This window comes from Falco cherrug, chromosome 2 (genome assembly GCF_023634085.1).
Source record: "Falco cherrug isolate bFalChe1 chromosome 2, bFalChe1.pri, whole genome shotgun sequence".
Classification (NCBI taxonomy): Eukaryota; Metazoa; Chordata; class Aves; order Falconiformes; family Falconidae; genus Falco; species Falco cherrug.
The window spans coordinates 62,610,591-62,634,966 of record NC_073698.1 but is presented as its reverse complement, the minus strand read 5'-3'; the positions used below and the strand labels follow the sequence as shown (position 1 = coordinate 62,634,966).

Genomic DNA, 24,376 nt, shown 5'->3' with positions numbered 1-24,376 from the left:
GACACACCGATACTGAAATGCAGAATAAACAAAACAACCACATGGAGCAGCAAAGAAAGGAAGCTGATTTTCATGGCTCAGCAATGACTGGAAGCAGATTTTGAGAAGCTGGTGGCTTCCAGGCTCAGTGTAAATAACACAAATGGTGGAAAACTTAACTAGGAGCAAAAATGAAGACCCTGTTTTACATGATCATCTTCTCTTCAGCCCCTCTCTGTGGGAAGCTAGTCTTTTCTTCCCATCTATGCACACTGTCATATCCATGACTGTATTTATGCAGCTTGCGAAATACAGATGCTGAATGTTCTGATTTTTGTTCTCCAGTCTATCTTGAGATTACACATACATACATAAATATATATATATACATACATATATATATAATGTAAATTAAGTATGATTCAAATGGCAAATGGAAATAAATAGCACTACTGCAGGCAGGCATGACATTAGATATTACTATTTTTCTAATGGAGAGAAAAAATCAAGGTCTACATTAATGTATATACATGTACAGTAAAAATAAATTCTGTACTACATGTGTCTGGTATAAAAAGCAAGAGATTAAACAGTACATAATAAATGATAGCTGTGTACAGTCTACAGGTTTTGCAAAGATAAACGCATTCATTTCATGTAAGGTACTAAGGGTACAAAACTGCTAATTTAACTCAGTTTATTTGCTTTTTTGTTATGAGACAGATTCATTGTGTTGATTGATAACATCAACATATTCCCAGTGTACAGGGAAAGGACTGTATAGAAGCTTAATCTGCACTCAGGTTGATACTATCCTGCTGGTTAGTAATTAAATCTGTGCACTCTACAAACAAGTCATTGTGTGAAATACCAAAGGTATTTAGGAAGTTTAGTATGCCAGTCATCTTAATACAGAACTGGCTTCTCAGAACACCAGTGTGTAATTAAAGAACTCACTAGACAAGCAGATTACCCTATTATTTTCCTGTGCGTGGGTAGTGGATGAAGTGCAGCAGATACCAAAAACTTCCAGCCATAAAAAGTAGTAACTTGCTGTGTAGGACTACAGCAAGTTACTCCCTACAACAACCATGAGGGAAATACACATCCCATCCCAAATTTTCTTATTGATTATATGAAAAAGGAATCATACACTTATAAATCCTACCAGTACAGGCATAATCACAGCTGACATTTATATATGAATCAAATATAAAATTCCAGGTTTATTTGCACAAAATGCTCTCAATGACTTGGAAAAGTGTCAGAATTTTACACAAAATCTAAAAAAAGACTTTAAAGACATAATGCTATGTAACCCATCAAGGATTTATGTGTTTTATCAGACAGATTTTTTTACTCATGTTCATATAGCATAATCTTAGCAGCAAAAGATGAGGTGATAGGCACCTATCATCTTCCTATCACCCTGTCCAACAACATGTGTCCATAATCATTCCTTTATCATTCTCTGGTCTTCATTCCAAAAAATAATTTTTCCCAACTTCCTGTATTCTCATAATTTTAATGAACATCCTTCTTCCCAAGAAATGCAATATCAGTAATCTTGCAACATTTATTTTAATTCAACAATTACTTCCCACCTTTTAACATTTTCAAAAAACGTTAATTACTGTGCTTTAAAAGTTTGCAACATATCATGGTTTCTAATGAGTCATTTGAAATGAAGGCAAGTGTGATTTGATAAACTCTGGTTTTTACATAGCTGAAGATGCAGCTGTTATTCAGAAATCATATAAAAAGACACTTTTTTCCTGTGCTTTCATATTCCAGCTTTTACACACTTTTCTCAACATCCTTCTAGCCTTTTGTCCTTGCAGACAGCAATCACATCTTGCTCAAGCTCATTACCAAAAGCAAACAATAACCCCAAAACTACATTCCACTTCCCACTATCTTTCAATTCACATCTAAGTCCTACACTTCACTACACATCCCAGTATCATTATATTACATTGCTCCACACTAAACAGAATTAACAACTTTTTGCACAGTCTAATTATCCTAGATTTGGGAAGTCAATGTTTTTCTCCACTTTTCCTACCTTAATTGAAGGGTCTTCAAACCATTTGCAAACATGAGCCTTTTACTGGTCCTCATGTCACCTCATTTATTACCTCCACTAACCCTGCACTGCTATAATTTACCTAAACCATTGGTTTTCAATATATAGGCTAGGTTTCAGCAGTTTTCTTTTCAATTACTTTACACATCAGTCTTTATGATGGCATACCAAGATAAGTTGCCCTTGAATTTTTTATAAATTGTATCAGTGCTGCATTATCCTCTACTAGCTCTCTCAGAAATTCAAGAATTCATGAAGATTCATTTGATGATGCTTTTTTTCATAGGTTCATGCTCCCAAACCCTTCTAAATTATGCATTAGAAACTATGCCACAGTGATATTTCATTCCAATGTTTCCCAAATGAAAACACACAAAAAGCCATACAGACTGAGGGGGGAGGCTGTTGGTTTGGGGTTGCTTGTTTGGTTTTTTTTTTAGCATTGCAAGACAGCTCTATCCAAACAAATAACAAGGTATCAACTTACCTGAAAGAATACTCCTATCTCTCATTTGTTTGTTGTTTGGTTTTGGTTTTGGTTTTATTTTTCCAAAGACAGAAGCTGACAAGATTACTCTAAAGTCTGGGAATCACATCTACCATCTTTGTCATAGTTTACTAGAAATTTGAAGATGCTGCAAGGTTCAGTTTCTGTGACATACTCATTTTCCTTAGGATCAAGAAAAGGGTGATGGTGAAAGATCTCAAAAGATACCTCAAAAGTTGTATGTTTCTGGCTTAATATGGTTGTTGTGAATAACATGATTAATTATGGAAAGAAGTTTAGAGAAAGAAGACACTGAAATAGTCTTATCTGTGTTGAACATTTTATAGTTTTCAGGAGTGACTAAATAAAAGGACAAATACAACCTTTCCTTACTACTGGGAGAGTGGGGTGATATAGATCTGGGTAGGTAAATGTCCCCGTAAGAGGAAACAGAGTATACACTTATGTCCTGCTCCATTAGATCTAACACCAACGGCACACTGAAAATTACTGCAAACAAGTTGTTCAACCCACTAAGCTGCCAAAACCACTTCTTTCATTGCAGACTTCCCTTTTCTAGACTTCAAGAGAAACAGCAATATGCATTCTCTAGCAATTTACAGCTGGCTGACCTTCATGATAGGTTGATAGTAGTGCCCCAGTAAGTACAAACATTACACAATGCTACTCTAAGTCTTCCACATTTCCAGGTTACTGTTATAACCATCAGACACTGACCTCCAAAATGTTCTTGTTGAGCACCTCATCCATAAAAAAATTTTGAGCATACACCCCCAATATATGTACATTTGTTTGTAAATTATACACATGTACCACTGTACTAATATAATACATACATTATAAAACATACACACAAAAAGAAATTAAACAATGATGAAATAAAGATGAAATAAGGCATGTTTAAAATATTTTTTTATTAATAGTACAAAAATAATTTGCTTTATTATTATTAATACTAATATTTTTAACGAGAACAATGTGATTGAATATGTTTTGTTATCCTTTACATTTTTTTGGTTTAACACTTTGTGATACAGTGATTCAAAGGTCTGGTTCTAAGCTCAGTTCATTACAGTACTTGGTTTTTATGTCTGTCATAGCTCACAAATATATTTATAGATCCAAATGGAAGAAGTGCATCTCTGGTAGTGCTTACTAAACCATGTTATTGATTTTTCAACCCCATCTATATAATTAAACAAAGGCTTTTTATTGAAATTTGGCTAGGAAATGTCCATCTTTCCTGATGCCCATCACTTGCTTTTACAAACTAATGTGAAGTTGTTGCATTTTTACTTTTAACAAATGGGTTCAAAAGCAACCGAAACTCTTTGTCTCGAACCTTTTAAAACAGGTTAGGAAATTCTGTTTCCAAGTTTTTTCAATGTACAGATATGAGAGACTTTATAGGTGACGTGTCATTTTTGGCAACAAAATCATATAACAATGGAAATACTTACAAATATCTCTTTTCAAAATGCTCTCCCCATCACATGAGTTTCTCTTGAAAAGCAGATACTTTCCAATGGTTTCCCATTGTTAAACCATCACCTTTACTTTGAAAGGACAGATTAATTGTTGCTGCTTTTTTTTTCCCCAAATCTGCTACATAGCACACTAGTGACAGTGACATTTCACTACAGAAAATGTTAGCAAATTTGCAAAATTTGTCTTTTAAAACAAAACTCAGAATTCATCTGTAAGTTCAACAACTCTTTTAAGTGCTTTGCCACAAGATATCCAGTGAATGTGCAGTACAAGGCAATTTCACAGTCATTCCCCATCTCATTACAAAGTATTGTGAAGAATAAATTATTTAAAGGTCTTGTTTTTTATAAAATTAACCAAACTGATGACATCCTGTAGCACTTTGTGCACTTCTGGGTCCAATAGCCTGGCTGCAATAGCTTGCTTATGAATGACGCAGCGAGTGAATTTCAGGTGTAGTGCAAGCTCTGTAATTTTACCCCAGAATTCATTTGTACTCCAGTCACAGCAGCTGCTCCATTAATGGTTACACTAGCACAGTTTTTCCATAAAACATCGTTTCTATTAAAAAGTCCTTGACTGTTGAGATTGTATCTCCTTTGGCACGTATTTCTTTTAGTGGCTCATAAGAAAGTATTTTTTCATGTATTTTGTTACCGAAACAGAATATAGGAAATCACAGAATGACAGAATGGTTGGGATTGGAAGGGACCTCTGGAGATCTTCTAGTTAAACCCCTTGCTACAGCAGGTTCTTCTAGAGCAGGTTGCAGAGTTGCATCCAGGTGGGTTTTGAATGTCTCCACAGGAGACTCCAAAGCCTCTCTGGGCAGCCTGTTCCAGGGCTTTGTCACCCTCAAGGTAACGAAGGTCTTCCTCATATTCAGGTGGAACTTTTTGTGTTGCCATTGGTGCCCGTTACCCGTTGTCCTGTCACAGGGCACCACTGAAAAAAGCCTGGCACCATCCTCTTGACACTTGCCCTGAAGATATTTATATGTATTGAAAAAATCCCCTCTCAGTCTTCTCCAAGCCAGGCTCAGCTCTCTCAGCCTTTCCTCATAAGGGAGATGCTCCAGACCTCGAATCATTTTCACAGCCCTCCACTGCACCCTCTCCAGTAGTTTCCTGTCTCTCTTCAACTGGGAAGCCCAGAACTGGACACAGCACTCCAGGTGCAGCTTCACCAGGGCAGAGAAGAGGGGCAGGATCACCTACCTCAACCTGCCGGTCACGCTCCTCCTGATGCACCCCAGGATCCCACTGACAACATTCCTATATCCCTCCCAAGCAGCCTACCCCTTTTTCCACATCCCATAAACTTCCTTCTTCCGATTGAGATTTGCCAGAAGCTCCTTGCTCATCCACGCAGGTCTCCTATCCCCTTTGCTTGATTTCTTATCATAGGGATGCACCGATCTTCAGTTTGGAGGAAGTGATGCTTGAATATCAGCCAGCTCTCCTGGACTCCCCTACCCTCTAGAGCCCTAACCCATGGGATTCCTCCAAGTAGGTCCTTGAAGAGTCCAAAGTTAGAACCCTTAAGTCCAGGGATGCAATCCTATTTGTTGCCCTGCTTCCTCCACACAGAATCCTGAACTCCACTGTCTCATGGTCAAATACCATAAGCGGAGACATGGACTTGTTAGAAACACCTGTACTTCCAGCCAAGTGCATAGCAAACCACCCACATTGTGTAATTCATCCTAATACTTGTTTCTTCAAATTTTCAGTGATGTTTTCTACGTGTCTTCCAACTGTATTTGCTAACAAAGGACTGCATTTCATTTTGTCAACGTACTATTTTTCATTTATTATTTCAGCCATTTTTATGGCAGCAGGAAGAACAAGTGTGTTCCCACTAGTATGTGGCTTTTTGTCTCACTATTAAACCTCAGAAGAGGCTTCTGAAGATTTATCGTTAAGTTTAGTGAAATTTTGTAAAATACCATATTGAGTATTGCATGACTTCAAACATCACTAATTAGATCTGAACAGATTGGCAGTGATTTTGCCTGGTAATGATGAAAGCTCATACTAGGACTAGGAGAAGTGTTTGCTCTGCCATTTTGCTGTTCTTTTGTGCTGTCATTATCATCCTTATTATCTTGGATCTGCATTTTCTCTTCAGGAATCTTTTTAAGCTACTTGTCCATTTTGTAAGGGTTCGTTTAGTTAAAACTAGATAACACAACCTGTAAATCCATGTAACCAGACATACACAAACTGCAATACATTGCAATACGCTGCAAGCAGATGAACAAGTGAGAGCACCACTACCAACAACTCTGCATTGTGGAGCACCCACTCTTTCCCCAGGACACCTCGTCTACTGTTCGTAACATGGGACCCTCTGACCTATGGATAGAATGACGGTGCCAGCATCAATATGTATGTTACATATTAGTAAGGCTTCAATTTTTTTTAAGACAAAAAATAAATAAAAATAGAAGTTCTCATACCCCCAATGAATCATCTTGCACACCTCCTAGGGTGTGCATCCACTTTGAAGACCACTGCACTAGACCACACAAATTCAAATTTTCTCATTTCTTGTTTATATAGCTCCTGGCAAAACCTGGAAGACAGAGAGAATGACGAACTCAACAGGAACTGTTAAATAAGTTCAAGCAAATGTCTCCAAAAAATTGTCTTACAGCACTTTTATTTTCTTTTTGTAATTCTTCTATTTCCCTGATTAATCAAGCTTCTTCACTGGCATATTTTTCGTATATCAGCCTTTTCATATCCCTCATTAAGATAATATTCAGGTTTATGAACCAGTCTGCAGTTTCACTTACAAATACTGCTGAGGCACACAATTAATTACAGATCTAAATACCATTTTGAATTTAGTACCAGTGATCATACATGTGATTTTTTTTGTGGCCTTGGGGCTTCTTTTCTTGAGGAATAAAAGCCTTTTCTTAATTTTTTTCCTATTGATTTCACACTACTTGCCTGTTATGCAATTTGTTTTTCAAAGATCTGAAAATAGTATGTTTAAAAAAAATTCAAATACTTTAAAACACTACAAAAATATTTCAATACTTTAAAAACACTAATGTTTTCCGTGTAGTTAATATGTCTAACTACTCTTTCTGAAATATCTTCTTCCATGAACTTTTCTCCTGCCTTTTTTCATATTGTAGAAATTTACCCATAATCTGACAGGCATCAAATATGCACCACGTAACTGTATTTGCTGTTGTTCACAAAAGTATAATATCCTCCGTATGTGACTTTATTATTTTAAGCACACAACCAGGATAATTACATCTACACAGCCCTCTGAACAGATGTCGTGTAGGAATATAATACTAGAATGGATCTCCTGAGACATTACTTTAATAATGCAGGTAAACACATAACATATAATCCCATTCACAACTTTAAGATCAATATTAAGGCCAGTTAGGGTTTTTTCTTTGTCCTCTATTACTCCTTCATGGAACGTTGTTTTCCAACCTATGTCTATATCGCCTAACATTCAGAAAAGCTAGTTTAACTTCTGTCTTAAATTTAATCCTGGACATTTTATAATCATCTGTTTTCATGCCAGTAGTAACTTCAGGCTTTTATAGCTCTTTTTACCTCCTCCTCTATCCTGATATATTTACAAAATTTTTATACCCTCTCTGTTTTGATCTTTGTTTTCCTTTTTTTTTAAAGTTAAACATACACTTTTAAGCTCCTTCTCATAAGGTAAGCTTTCTATTCTCCTGTTTATCTTTGGAATTTTCTTTGGTACAATTTACCATCCTCAAACCCAGCTGTGTATAGTTGATTGCACGCTGTCATTCCTTGTCAGTGGCAATAACACTTTTCCCCTTTTACTGGAAACATCTTAATTCTGACAAATCCAAGAATTTCTTTTCCCTGCTGGCAGCTACATGTTTTAGCGTATAATCACCTTACAATTGACTAAAGCTCTGAGGTCCTTTTCCTTGTTTCCGACTGATTATTCCTGAGTGTATCACAGAAATGCCTGTTATTCATAGCTCAGAACATGACCTTGTACTTTGTACACTTAAATTTCAACCCATTTTTATTACTTAGGTCTTCAAAGATACCCTATTCTTTCTGCATAACATCCTCACCCAAACTGACAAGGCATTGCAGCTTTGCATCAGCATATTTCATTATCATGTCCTATTTTTCTTCCCAAGGCTATCACTGAAAACTCTAAATAAAATAGCATTGTAGGGTCAATCCTAAAGAAACCCCAGTAACTCCCAGGCCCATAGTTTCTTTCTTAATAGCTAGGCTGTTGTCTTCTTGTTACCAAGTTCTTGACTACCAGGCAGCTTTTCACTTCTCTATTTTATCATTTTTCCTTGTATTTCCTAGCTACTCGCTAAGAGTGACTCACAGGGTAATTGTGTCACTGATTCAAGCAGAGGCCACCCAGCATAAAGAATGAGTCTCACCTACAAATATCCTGCAGTAGTGGAACATCCCCAAACCATCTTCTTCACAGCACAGAACTATGTTTACTTCAGATCAAAAGCCAGATGTTGATTTCCATTGATTTGTTATTCCTTCATCCTCTTTGTCTGGGGATCAAGATAATTACAGTGAAGCTGACCCAAAATTCCCCATCTTTGTGCCTGTAGTTTACCTCTTGGCATACTTGTCCTGATATGCTCCAGCCAAAAGTGGTGTGTTATTTTTCCCAGCAGGTCTAACTCTCTTTTACCTCCAGGAATTTTAATTTTCTGGAAATGTTCTGATACTAAAGACTTCAAATTACACAAATCTGCTGGTTACTAGCGCTGGTATAAGTCTCCCCCCATGTTTTCCAAAATCAAAATCCAGGTACTTTCTGCCACCACCTGGAGGTGTGTGTGTACACAGGTTTTTTTGCTATAAACCTTGTCTCTTCTTAGACTGATTCCTTGTTCCCACCTGTGAAATATATTAAAGAATAGCCAGGGCCCCAGCTCATAGTCTAGGCTAACAACCTCTTATTTTTACTTACTAAGTTTTACCGGCAACTAAGTCTCTTGACTGTTGTTTATGTTCTCTTTCCCCCTTTTTAATAAGGTATATCTTTTAAGTTCTATCTTCTTCTTGTAAATATGCTATATTCTATATAATCTGAAATTAATATAGAGTAGTGTTACTCTTGGCCAGTTCCTGCAGTTCATGATGTTTCTGCTAGCAAGCAGTACTTTGCAAGGTTTTGGCCAGAAAGATTCACGGTTGTCCACAGAGTTCTCAGTGATTTCCAGCCATTCAGTAAGTATTTACAGGCTCGTCAGACAAAATCAGTCTTATGTCTGAAGACAGGTTTTACTTTCTGTGACTACTTCCTGTGTAAAAACACTTTAATGCATTCCATGATTTAGCATTCTTTGTGCTGTGACCTGCAGACTCTATTTCACTGGTTATTTCATCTGTCAATTGAAGTTTCTGATGCTTTTTCTTTTCTCTTCATATTATCCTTATTTCTTTACTAGGCTACCTCATTACTCTCATGATACTTCTCAAAGAGAAAATGCTTTCCAAAGCTGCTGTACCCAGCTAGGCTTAACTCTTCTTGGACCACCTTTGGTGCTACATCACTAGTTGGCGTCATCCTTTTTCCCCAGTGTTAAAAGACTAGTATTTCTCAATTCTCCACTGAGTGTTGCCATCTGGTGTTCGGCAACTTATTAATAACCTTCACCTAGATTAGTTCTATCTTAGCTTAGTCAGCGATGATGAAAGGCTGTAAGCCAGTAGTACATACTTTCTGTAATGTCCCTCTTACACTCATCGCACATCCACCAGCCTCTGCAAACCGCGAGTGAATTCAAATAGATACCCACAGCTTTCACAGAAAAAGCTTTGATTTAAAGTTTCTTACAACTACCAGATATTGATAGCTGCCCCTAGAAGGAGAGAAGAAATATTTTTATTTTAGGCCACAGGTTCCTTTATACTTTAAAAATATTACCCGCTGTCCCCTCCTGACCTCTAACTGCTCTTCATTCTTTCCCCTTTACTGTTTCCTCTTATATTAACTCAAAAGAGGAAGAAGTCATATTGAGCAAAAGTGAGCAGGAGGGCAGAATTACTTTATTTGAGGAAGCAATTGCTTATTCTGCTTTAAATTTTCCTGAAACTATGAAAGATAAAGATCTTTGATTAAATTTTAAAGATAATGACATTTTGATCATTCATCTCTGCTTGCTAATATAGGTTGATGCAGTTGCAAAGAACAAGGGCAAAATAACTATGCCACTGCTGTGTGATTACATGACTTCAAATACATGCCACACCAAGCATATGGGGAAGGGGAAAAGAGACTTACATCCCCATAAGACTTCCTTTCCACTCCCATCAGTAAACCTGTTCCTATAATTTTTTCCAGTAAAACTATACCTGATTCTGGAAAAGTAGGCATCCCATAGAAAATATTAAAAAAATCTGTCAAAAAGTTGAGACTCAACCAGGAAAGGATGAAATAACTAACAGATTCCATAAGTGAAAAAACAGTCACATCTAAAACATTCAACTAATACTAGTACCGAAATCAAATTTGGATCATTGAATACACTCAGGTTTTATCCTGTTAGACAAAATACAGCAGTGCTGGTGGAAGGTTTTAAATAAATGTTTCCAAAAACCTCACACAAAAATAAAATCCTACCAGACTTCATGACCTGAATGGCATTAGGGCACTTCATGGCACTAGGACAGATGACTTTCAAGCATACTCAGAAAAAAATCTGAGGATAATGTTCTGCCATCACCAACAGACTAGCACCACACTTAAGTTGCTGAGCTTTTGGATGAGAGCTATGAAATGTTACATAGCACTTCCTTTACTCTGTATTTTGTAAGAGAGTGGAAATGTTGAGATGGCCAAATTTGAACTTGCAAAATCATATTGTATTTAATGGCATATTCTCTGCAATTTTTTCTGTATTCTTTCCTTTATGCAGCATTTTCATAGAATCATTGTTTCAATACAAAGAAAGCTAAATTCCCATAACAGCTCAATTCTACTGATTGTTTGATTTGCACTGAAAATCTAAACAGCTCTTCAGTACTCTGATGAATGAGAAGATTTAGAAATAAAATTGACAATTTGCAAATGTAATGTATTTCTTATCACACTAAGATGAGGACAAGCACAGGCAAATATTAAGAAACTCTGTCCTTCCAAGACAACCTCACATACCTTTGGAGGTCACAAGAATACAGACACAGCTGTACTGCTCCCATATAAATGAGATTTGTGCTTAGCAACCAGTTAGTAGTGTGATAAAAACTGCCTCCACCCACACAGCTAATGCACAACTTCACCAGATTCTCCACCACACGGCCTGTAATGCACAGGCATCAAGCAGAAGCTGAGGAAGCAGAAACCACTGTATACCCTTGCAGAACCTTAAACAGTACTTTTCTAGTACCTTGGCTTCTTGTGGAGACTGTGAAATCCACCTTTCATCCCATCTCTTCCCTAGTAAGCTCCACATTCCACATACTCTGGTTTTGTCATGCTGACCTAGAAGACCCAGCACCTCCTAGGAACACCATCTTTGCACCAAAATCCTTCTCAATGTCTCTGGCAACAATTTAAGACCCCAAGAAAATTAGGGCAAAGGAAGACAGAAGTTTCTAGATAACACAGGCATCCTAGCAATCACAAGAGCTTGAATGAGTATATCACAGACCTACACTTTAAGCAACAGGCCAGGTTACAAAAAGACAGAACAGGAACAGACACAGCTGATAAAGAGATAGCTATGTGGCTTATAAGAAAAAACAGAATTCAAGTCCCAAGCTGGAATGTCAGCACAGGACTTGATCACACTTCACATTTTAACATCATGAACATTTTGGCTAAAATGTTTATGCAGTGTTTTGTGATACTTTTTCACTGTCTTCTACCAAGAATTCTTGTAAGTGTGGTCTAGTTCTCAGTAAGAAGTTGGCCATGTAGTTATTTGATAGGTTCTAAAATTACATCCAGTCAACTTAGTTACAAAATACAGCATAAATGAAATACTGTTTTCAATTTCAGTCCAAAAAGTTGACACTCATGAATTCAAATAAATTAATTGGGTCCAACACTTCTAAAACTAACTCAAAAATCACAGAAACATTAGAGGTGGCCTTTTAATGTTAGGCAAAAAAAATTTCCTTTACTAAGCTCCTCCCACCCCGTCCCCGTCCCCATCTCTCTCTATGAAATAGAAGAGAGATCTGTACTGTGATGTTATCATTTCTGTAAAAGTTATCCTTGGAACTGAGGAAATACTAAGTAATAATATATTAAGGTCTTCCCTTTGAAGGACAAATATTTCAGTCTTATGGAAAGTATCCAGTGTTCTCTATATTCCTCCTATGTGATTTTTAACGTTCCATGAGTGTCATGTCATATGGTTCATTCTCATGGCATAAAGAATTTTGCAGAGGTGGATCAGCAAATTTGGATTACACATACAGTGGATAGTGTTACACTGTTCAAATACTCTAACACCACTCACCTACTGTTTGTAACTGTAAATCTAATGAAAGATTCAAGCATAAGTCCCCTTTTGCACACTGCTGAGCACAGATACAGGTTCTTAAAAAGAAGAGAGAGGGGAAAAAATTCAGCCTCTATTTTTTTTTTAACAATTGTACTTTTAGCCTTCTATGCCAGAATTGCATTTCAAGCTTCAGTTCTAGGTTCCAAAAAGCACATGATGGAACACATTTAATTGGTTGGCAGACAGTAGTTACATTTGGTTTTCCTAGTGAGTAAAAAGAATGTATTAAGAATGTCTTTCTACTCCCCAATTTTCCGTTATCTACATGAAAAAAATCCTGAGAATGTAGTACTGCTCTCTGCCATTCCAGTTAATTAACTGCCATGTTTATTACAGTAATGCCTTCAGGTCGTTGAAAGAATAAATCTCCACCGTGCAAAGTGCTGTACAAACACTAGAACACTGTCTCTGCCTTCGTAGTTTCATTTGACAAGATCGACATTGCAGATGGTGAAAACATTACATTCATGTTGCCCAGTAAAAGGTGCCTCCTGAAGATGATAAAGTGAATTACACTATCAAAATGCATTCTCTCCTGCTTTCTTTTTCTCTGCTGCTCTCAACCTTAGGTCAGTCAACAGCAAAACATTCCATAACTATTTGAGAATGGGGAGGAGCCAAAAGAACCATCCTCCACAACAAAACCAATGATAAATTAAAAAAGAAAACTTGTAACTATCAACTTGTTATGTGTGAGCCCAACAGTACAGCTCAATGATGAATTACCTGTGACATGCTCTGAAATTAAAGTGTAACAGCAAGTCATAAAGAAACTTGTAGTTCATAACACACTCACAGTTATTCTGAGAAAAGGAACTAAACACAGGAGCTCAATATGACTGTGAACCTTTTAATAAGTACCTAAACACCATGTTTCAAAAACAGAGAAAACTATTTTCTCCATTTAATTTTCAAATGCTTTGGTGTGGAGGAACAGAGGAGAAGAGGTGGGGCAGCTAAACAGCTTGACCTCCTTTGCCTTTTTAATGGTCTAGCACTAGCACTGATTTTTAGAGAAGAGAATTTATGATAACAAATAATACTGTCAGACTGAAGAAAAATGAAGAGAAAAAGAAAAAGCAAGGTTCTACAAAACGGTATTTTTACCTATATACCCTACTGTCTGAGTAGCTAAGGTTAATTTACTCAACTGCAACAGTATCAATGTTGCTAAATCAGATGGTGGTTTGAAATCGTCCCAAGTGAAAGTTAACCACTCTTACGTATCAATTAAAAGCATGTGAAGCTATAAAGCGTCTACTGTGGAGGAAAAACTGGACTGCAAGCAATGGGTACCAGTTTAAAGCTACAGTCATTTAAAGTGATACAGAGTGGACTAAACACTTCTGCAGCTACCAAAGCATGAGCAGTATCCACATACAGGTGCTCGGACATTCCGTAACTGGGGTAGTATTTTCAATGGAACAGAGCACATTGGATATTAAGTTACGAAGCTTAGCTAGTGTTTCAATTCAATATAAAAATAAGTACAGGAAATTAATGTAAAATACAGTGTTGCAATGTGTCCAGGACTGATGGAAAAGAAACACACCCCAATCAGACCGCACTTGCTGTCAGCCTCCCTGGTCCTGAGCCTTCAAAAGGCGATGAGGCAAGACAGAGCAGATATTTCTAATAAATCTGATTGCTTTTCATACTCTATTGAGGATTTCATTTGGGCGTAAGTGTATACAAGCCTATGCATCTTTGCTCTTAAATGAAAGGCACTTCAGCACTCTCTTCAACCTGCTACAGGAGCCTCCTTCACACAACATCTACATATGTTGTACCCTATCCCAAGGGGAAAGTGCCCAACACTGATGCGGTCAGGTAATGACTGATGAATCTGACCTTTACCACCTCATTTGCATATATGGCAACCAGACCTGTATGGATTACTTTTGATCTCTACATTTCTTCATGTTCTAGCTGCTGCCTCGGGGGAAAGTTCTTCATTGGCTGACTGCTTAGCAGCCATAGGATGTATTTCCTGGCTGTACTGCCCAATGCCCTACCCCCTGCTGATGGCTACAAACTGGAGAAGACTTATCTATGTTCCTGGAAAGCTATACCGCTTTGGGTAAAATTCTGAGATGGAAAGAAATAGCTTCAAGCATTTCATTCTGCATTTGTTCCAAAAACAGTGCCTACAATTCCAATAGTCTTCCAACAGGACACAATAGCAGATTATCACTTTACAAACAGCTACAGTCCCCGCTAGCTCTCAGTGAAAAATATTTCAGCTTTGGTCTTTGCTATCTACCAGAGAACAGAAATAATGAGTTACCACAGCTAAACTGATGAATGGCAAGTCACTATCTTCTTTCAGCCAGAGAAACATGAAGGCCATCAAAAGTGGGATAACATCAGAAACTGGGCATGCTTAATTAAGTCTTCATTAAAAGTCCTACATTCCTTTTCTTTTTTTTTTTTTTTTTTTTAATTTTCCCTTCAGGAAACATTTTTAAATAAGTCCTCACTGAGGAAACCTCCACTGGCCTCTACGAGAGTTTTCCAGGAATCAGAATTTGCACAGGTCTCAATTAAAGGACAATGCTGTTACCTTTTAGCTCACATCTTTAAAACAGATAATACAGCATTGTCTATGTTGAAAGAAGAAATCCAGAAGAAATATTTATCTAAAAGCAATTCATAACAGTACATGAAGTGTTATTTTCTCTTCCAGTCAAAAACTGCAGCATAATAGAAGCTGCCTGCAGCTCACATTAGCATTATCCAGGCTCATGCTACACATTAGACATGGCCCATGAAACACTCTAACCTCAAGGCAAAGTAATTCCTAATATCAAATGCTCACACAAAGACAGTTCAGAGTTGTGAAAAAATACTTCCCGACAAACTCAATTTCCATCTTCACTTTGTCAAATGTTATTAAAGATAGCATTAATGTCATGGTTCAAAAACTATTGCTTTCCTAAGAACATTTCCTTTTCTCTGCCACAACACACTTATTTATTATTCCCACTCCAGAAGAAAGAGCATGAAGTGATTATTTAAGTAGTCAAGGAAATTCTGTCTTTAAAAGTGCTGACCACCTAAAATGTGGGCAAATTTATCATAATTTATTGCAAATAGTATAGACAATTCAAATACTACCTGCAAAAATCCACATGAATATACCCCTGCTTACTGAAACTTTAATATATGAGATGACCTACTTACCCCAAGTTATCAGAAGATACTTAGAACCTTCAGAAAAGACAGCTTGTCATAAAAAGGGACTAAATCAAACAACATTCAATGATGGGGGCTGAAAAAGTATTTTGGATATAACCCTGGCTAGAAATACTTAATGAGTTTTTATTAGATTGGGCTTCTTGCAAAAACAGGCAGGGAAAATTTTAGAAGAGCCCTGTATAACCCCAGCTGCTCCTGTTAATGTCAACAACAGCACAGCATTCAGTACTTCTGAAAATTCCCTACATAAGTTTCCCACAATACAAGGGTCTTTATAGATAAGCTTCTCTGTTCTAATTTGTGTATCATTTTAGGAGTACACACAGAATCTAAAGGATACACAGGCTTCAAAAGTATATAGATTGAACAGATCAAGGTAATACAAGAGATAAATTATCACCTTCTGGAAATTTTATCCTTTGTTTGCCAAGAGTAGTGACAATGTTTAGAAGGGAATACTCCTACCAAATGTATCTGATGATGGTGGTTAGGTAAGCAGTATTATTTTAAGCACTAAGAACAGTCACTCAGACTTATACACATTGCATTGTACATTTACTGGACCTAATTATAATTGTAATAGAAAAGATGAGGAAACAACATTCCAAGCATGACAAAGGCTGTATCTCTACTACTAAATCAAATGGAGCTGGGAAAAATCTGGGTGCTGAAGCCAGCTAGCATGGAAGAGAGCTTGTTTAGTCCAGTAAAGTCTCTTAGCCTGTACAATGTAACAGCTGAATACAAACTGGTACCTGGGACTTGCCAGCCTCAAAACCTGGTGCCTGGGACTTTCCAGCTTCAAAACCATGCTGGTGAATTGTCTGGAAGGAATCTAGATGGCACATGCCAAAAACAAGCCAGAGGATATTCTAACAGTTTGCTAGTACAGATTATTGCTGTCCAGCACCCAGGAAGACACCTGCACACCTCTTTTTGGTTTTCTAGAGCAGGCATAACCTCAGAGTCCAGCAGAATCCTAAGAGATTACCAAAGAAGATCTGGTACAGATCAATGTTAAAACCAAAATTACAGATTGGAAGAAGTAACCACAGGACAGAGTGAAAGCAATTCCAGGTCCCAAACACAGGTTTTGGTGAAGCCCATGCCATTTACAGAAGGTCAGACAGTAGCCACAGTACTTTCAGCTACAGGGCATTATATTCTAGCTAGCATAGTCATTAACTCAAAATCATACTACTGCAACTCCCTATGCTGCAGATAAGATTATCCCCTCTACTACTGAAAACTATTTGCTTGTGGTGCCACTCTAACTGAATACAGCACACTCATCTATTCCATGAAGTCAACATGATAGTTTTGATGTGTTAAATTCTAAATGCAATGAGTCCTAAGTAATTAAAAAACAAAACAAAACAAAAAAAACCCCCACAAAACAACTGAGAAAAACTTTGTTTCATTACAGTTGTCATAGTAATTCAAAAGCACAACACACATTTATGAGGCACACAACATTTTTGGGGAAGAATCTCTCCATTCAGAAATTCTTCCTTATTTGGTGTGATGGAACTGAAGTCTATACAGGGAAACCTTCAACAGTTACCTGTTCCGATTTCAAATAAAGGTTGAAACTTAGGAATTTAGAACTGAGATGCAGAGAAGAAAGGTATCGCTAATTCTGAACTGAATATAAATTTTATTTTTAATTTATTTTCCAATTTAGTATCAGATATTTTTATCCTGTTTTCTATAACATGAACTATATGTGCTAGAAGGAAGAACATCTGTGTATTTCAGAAAAAGCTCACATGTAACCAAGAATGCCTGAAACAGTAGTTCTAAGGTGTAAACTACCACATTAATCTCTGTGGATGCTATTTAATCTGCTGATTATGCTTTAGCATTAGCAATTAGGCACCAGAGCATTCCTAAGAAAGTAAGTTCATTGTGAAATCTAACAGTCTAGTGAAACACACTTCCGGGAGAAGACAGACATTGATCTGACTTTTCTCTAGAAGAGGAGACATTTGGACTCAAGTTCTCAAAAGCCCAAGAGGGCTCTTATCAGTATCACACTGGTTAAAAGCCTCCCTATCACTGACCTAGTGTAGATCTACAGATCCAGAACAGTGTTCCCAGCTATTACATTCAAGCAGAGACAGATATTTCCCCACCAGATGATCATGAGTGATAATGGAGTGAGTTCTGCAAGGGGGATACAAAGATGATGAAGGGACTGGAACATCTGTCATACAAGGAGAGGTTGAGTGAACTGGGACTCTTCAGCCTTGAGAAGGAAGGGAAGGCTTAGGTGGATCTTACCAATGTGTGTAAATACCCAACAGGGGGAGTAAAGAAGATGGAGCAAGAATCTTCTCAGTGGTGCTCAGTGAAAGTACGAAAGAAAATAGCCATAAACTGAAATACAGGAAAACTTTATTTTCTGGGCAGGTTGCCCAGCAAGTTTGTGGACTTTCATGGTGCTGGATAAGCTGCTGTAGCTGTCCTGGTTTCAGCTGGGATAGAATTAGTTTTCTTAGTAGCTAGTACAGTGCTGTGGCTCGGCTCTGATGTGAGAACAATGTTTGATAGGACACTGATGTTTTCAGTTGTTGCTGGGTAATATTTATACTAGCTCAAGGATTTTTCAGTTCCTTGGGCCCTGCCAGCAGAAGGGCTGGAGGGGCACGGGACATTGGGAGGGGTCACAGCCAGGGCAGCTGCCCAGAGCTAGCAAAAGAGGTATTCCACACCATATGACATCATGCTGAGTATATAAACTGGGGGAAGAAGAAGGAAGGGGGGGACATCCAACATTATGGCGTTTATCTTCCCAAGTAGCCATTACATGTGATGGAGTCCGGCTTTCATGGGGATGGCTGAACAGCTGCCTGCCAGTGGGAAGTGGTGTTTTGCTTTGCTTGCCTGTGCAGTTTTTGCTTTACTTATTAAACTGTATTTATCTCAACCCACAAGTTTTCTCACTTTTACTGTTCTGATTCTCTCCCCCATCCCTCTGGGTGAGGGGCAGTGAGCAAGTGGCTGTGTGGTGCTTGGTTGCCAGATGAGGTTAAACCACAACACTGGCTCTGATCTCAGCAGGGGGATTGGACTAGAAAATCTCTGAAAGTGATTTCATTAAAGTAATCATCAAGTATACAGTCTTTAAAAAAAATTTTACCTTATTTTACCTGTAACATTGAAATACCATTATAACTATGCTATACTTAATATAAGCTATATTATAAAAATATAAGCCATAATATAATATCAGCTATAAGAAATGCTGATCTACTTGCAATGACATATTAAACCAGAAATTTTAAAATTGTACAACTGTATTAGAAAACCGCAAGTCAGATTAGGAACTCTTTCTGAACTACTGTTCTAAAGAGCAATATAAAACAAACTGGGAGAAAGAACTGCATTAATATAATGGTGTAAAAGTAGAGGCTGTGATCCTAAGAATGGAGGCACAACATGAACAAAGCTCTACAAAAGCTTTGTTCTCTACAAAGGCCGGATGCCATATCTATTACTATATTAGGTAAACTCTATTCCAAAAAGTCAAAGTTGTTTAGATAAATATTAAATTGGTCTCATTTTAACCTTGTCCAAAAACACTTCTTAATGAATACAGAGCAATTTAGTGAATACTTGCTATATATATATGTATATATATATATAAAATATTGACTGCAAACTCAACCAGAAAGTTGAAACAGTTTTAAAACAGAAAGTGCCAAGAAGAAGAGAAAAGAAATTTTCCACATATCCCTTTTGGGACTGAGTGCTTTTTAGATACAAGCTCCTGACCACAGGGAAGAGGTAAAAGATAGTTGACATTGACATTTATATTCTATTCTCACTGAAGGCCTAAAAATGCCTTCTAAAAATCCTGAGCATTAAAATAATGCCAAGAAACACACACACATACTATGTGTTTTCACTGATATGATTAGTAGTAATATATTGCATTCATGCAGTAGTTTCAGACCTTACGGTGTTACATTCTGTTTCTTTTTCAAGTACGCAGTGCATTGGAATGCTTTACTTACTAGTAGCAGTAGCAGGACAATATCAGGATTATCACAGGCACAGGCTACATGCATTGATGTCCAAAAATCCTCATCTTGATGATTTACATTTACACCTCTGTCAATTAGAATTTCTGCAGCAAATGCATTATCATAACGGGCACACTAGAAGAAAGAAAAGCAGATTAGGGATGGTGTTTTACTCAGTGTACAACTAAACTTATTACATACAATTTTTGCTCCATTTAACATTTAAATTGAGCAGATGACTCACTGTAGTTAAACCGCTGTGTTTGTATGGACCAACTGCTGATGAATCTATAGAAACAGTTTTGTGAAGACTACAAATTCCATGTGCATGACTCACAGAATCCCTTATTCCCTGCAAAAAAGCACTATATGAAATCTCCTGAAATCTACAGTAAAGATGAAGCTTACTTTCTGTGCAATATTGTCATTCCAAATCAGTACACAGGCATCAGTGCATAATGATCATGAGTAGTGGCATCTAAGTATATGTACACCCACATGTACATATGTCCACATACACATGAACTTCCACTTTTGATGCAGTTCATAGCAATAATCATGTCTCTCCATACCCACTCCTACTTCCAATTCATTAACTATACTGATTCCTATTCAAGTCTTTCTGACAGATAAATACTCTGCATATTAAGGGTGTGTTGGGGGTAGGGGCAGGGGGTGTTGCACACTTGTGTGTGTTTCTATACTTTGAGGATGGAAGTCATTAATTTTGGCATAGAAGAAGAAACTGGCTTAGCTATTGTTTTGAGCTTACTCCCCTGTCATATCTGTGACTTTTTATGGGTGCACTTATGTATAATACTTTGAAAGACAGTCAGGGTACCTAAGTCAAGACCATAACTCTGGCCTAACAGACAATCTCAGTAACTCTTTAGAGAAGGATCCTCTCTCTTTCCCCATTGGAGAGAGGTTACAGGGAGCCTGATTTTCTGCATTAGACACTTAGATGCTTTGAATACAATCCTTAATATCTGTGCCTCTTCCAATATTTAAAGTTGTATAATATCTCCCTCTCCCAGAAAGCACACATATACACTGAGAGGACAAATATAGTGAAAACTGCAGATAATTTGCAAGAGATGGTTAAGTAATTATGTTGTTATGTCTTTATTGCATATGGAACCACACGATGTCATCCAGTTTGCTGATCTGTATTAATTTGACCTGGAAGCCAGGACACTGGAGGAAAAGGGGAAGAAGGAAAAGAGCTTAACTGGATTCCGCTGTAAAGTCACGACATAGCTGAAATATCCAATTGAATGTAGGAGTTGCATGTACTACTGTGATCATAAATACAGATAACTGAGAAGATGAAAATTAAACTCTATCAGGCTAAAAAGCAGTCCTGCTTTAAATGATTTCTAAGCATACTGACCATTAACTTATAGAACAGAAAGGAAGTTCTGATGTATTTCCTTTAGCTTGTAACTTATCTGACAGCTCTAGAAACAGAAGTTTTGGTTTGTTGCATCAGTATTATTCATTGTAGCAATAGTATAACTTACACTGAGCTGTTCAATGTTCAAATTTTAACAAATCAGATATAAGACATTTCGTAATGCAGACCAACATAATCTTATACTGATCACACTTTCAAGGCATTGTTAAGCAAAAAATTTTCTAGAGAGCTTCCATACAAAACAAATGACAGATGCCACTGAGCTATTTTTTGTATTAATAATATAGAGCCTTTTGTGATTAGTTACTAGCCTGAAAACAGCTTAGATTTGTAGCAGCAATTTAATTGCCACTGCTCCTTGATTCTTGTTTAATGGTTTTTGTGAAGCAATTGGGCAATCTCAGTCAAAGTTCCAGGAGAAAACTGGCACTCATATATTGTGTTACTAGGGTGGGTTGGGTGACTGCCTGCATGAATTGATATGACACTATGTGCTTCCCACGGAATGGGGAACTCAGGCAAGCACTCTTCTTCTGTACTTCTCTCATGGAATCTAATGAGAGTTCATTGAATACCTTTGAAGCTCCCACGGCTTCCCTGAGATTCAACCACATTGTGATACTGTCTAGAGAGATAGCAACAGAATATTTATGAAGTGGCACATTCGATATCTTAATTTTTTTTAGAAAAAACATATTTTGGAAGTTAACAGAAATGGAGAAAGAAAAATTAATTACATAATGAATCAGATTTTAAGTAAAATGTGAAGATAGATATATATATTTCATTCATTATGGAATAAAACCAATTATTTTGCAACTGGAAAGAATAAACACTGATTAGGCTCCTTTTGGAGAAAGCAGCTTACATGGAATTATAGTGGTAAAACTAGCACTTAGAATGCCTCTGAGTGGGCTTTAAAAATACAATAAAGATGCATGCTCAATTACTATTTTCAGCTCTTGCAAGAAAATAAACTTGGCTTATCTCTTTCCCTGTATCATGACTCTCCTTTCCTGTCTGTACTGATCCCAAATAAGGGTCAAATCCAATTGTCATTGGAATCAAAACTATCTCATGTTTTCCTGTAAATGAATTATGAGTACTTACAAGTAACCCTGACTAAACTGAAGCAGTAGGTTATACACAGTTGTCTATTGCAAATTTCTTACGGTAGCAAGCTTTCCCGCCTTTTGAGGCATATGTGTGCCTGTGAAGCAGCAGGCACCAGTGGAGAGAGAATGATTGTGACAGTGAATTAGGGTGTGATGCAGAAGATCACAAAACCTAAAAAGGCACAGTTCAACCGCAGATTTTATCTGCAGTTAAAAAGTCTGCATCAGCTGAAATAGACAAAGCAATATAAAATCCCTAAAAATGGTTTTTTCTTTCTTATATTTTTAAATGCCAGTGATATAGATGTCACGTTAGCCACACTGAAGATAAAGATTGTCTTCTAGGGCTTTCAGCACAGGATAAGATTTGGGATGCCTCAATTTTGGGAATCCCAAAGGTAACATTTCATAAGGGATGCATCTTTTAAAAGTGATTGAGCACCTTTGCAGCAGGCAAATAGTTGGAGGAGAGAAAAGAGAACTTAAATCTTCTCTATTCCAACTCACTAATACACCCTCCCCTTACCTAGACCTTTATTTCCCAAAGTCCTTGGTAAGCAGCATGGCCATGGAAGACGGAAAATTCAGATTAATTACATAAGGGAAACACTACATCCTGCAAAAGCACAGTTGCAGGGGTGCTAGAGTACAGAACTATTATAGGATCCCTTTTTCGTCAAGAAATTGTTCTGCTTTGTGTACATACTATGAGAAACTTAATCCAACTGTTCTAAAATGAAACACTCTGTCAACAGACTTTTAAGTAGATCTGTTATACCCTTACATTTGAGACATCACATTTATTTTAGCAGCGCTGTGCAACAAAGTTGGATCCAAATATCTTAAAATCATTTCACATTAAATAGAAAGCATGTCTGCAACTGAAGCATCGCAGACCAAAATAAAGCATAAGACTTAGGAATTTATGATGAGTTTTGCCATTGGCTTCAGCAAAGTCAACATTTTACCTCTGAATTATTTCCCTTCTATCTGCCTCAGTCTTTCCTCCACATGCCCTTACATCTTGCTTCTCCTTCGGTCATTGTATACAAACTGTTTTCCTTTTATATTCCCATTACTTAATCGAAATTGTTATGCAAACAATGATAAACTAAATGCAGATGATGTGTTAAATATCCCCATGTAGGAAACTGGTGCAAGAAAATATGCACAAAAACAAAAGGAAAAATGCTACATCACAGTGCTTTTCATACAGGACCTGTGAATCTCTGAACCATATAATTCTGTCTTTGGAATCAAGCAATATTTCCTTTGTTCTTTCTTACTCCACAGACAATTTATAAATAAAACTTCATTCTGCTTTGTTAGTTACCATACCTGTGACACGATCCATCCTTCCATAAGCAATTTGAAAACAACCATTTATTACACACGCATAGCTGGATGGAATCACAACCACCGTGGAGGGCAGTGTAGATAAAAATTATTGCTAAGCCTTTCTCTCTGTTAATATGCCAAATCTGCTACTCAGTATCCCACCATATTTATCCACAGTCACTAACACTAATCTTCAATCACTCTTACCAGATGGAGCAAGGAGCCTCCTGAGGAAACAAGCATATGAGGGTCAGCACCATCCTTCAACAGACGTAGCACTGAAATATCAAAGAAAAGAGGAACAAGAATTAATGCAGCAATATACCTAATTCTGAGCTGTTAACAGGCTGATTCTTCATCATCTTCATTAAGAGATTTAATAATATATGCAAACCTCTCAGATAACATTTGCAAAACTATCATGTCAGCGTTTCCCATCTCATCTATTTTAATGGCTAAGCCTGGAAGCAAAGGACCTTTGCTAATGATGTTAAATATGAACAGTACCAAGGACTTCTCAAGCGAAGAAATGAGCATGTCAGTTCTGTGCTTAGGAGCGGGGAGGGAAGAGCTGGAGGAAAGACCCTGTCTCAAGGTCACAGTCACCTGATTAGTTCATTTGTGAGCAAAATCACAGTCAACTGGTTTTATTTTACTTTGTAGAGTTCCCATGAGACTCGTTGGCTTTTTCA

The 24,376-nt window shown here is 37.3% G+C and overlaps 1 protein-coding gene across 3 annotated transcripts in view; it reads right to left on the bottom strand.

The window, feature by feature from the left end:
- The window catches only part of MYO16 (myosin XVI), a 412,244-nt gene that overhangs the window by 258,290 nt on the left and 129,578 nt on the right, over positions 1-24,376 (bottom strand). For all 3 annotated transcript variants that reach the window (XM_055702545.1, XM_055702542.1, XM_055702544.1), the window contains exons 3-4: positions 23,892-23,962; positions 19,806-19,949 (exon numbers count right to left, since the gene is read on the bottom strand). In XM_055702545.1, the coding sequence (XP_055558520.1) occupies positions 19,806-19,949; positions 23,892-23,962 (215 nt within the window). The remainder of the gene's footprint in view (positions 1-19,805; positions 19,950-23,891; positions 23,963-24,376) is intronic.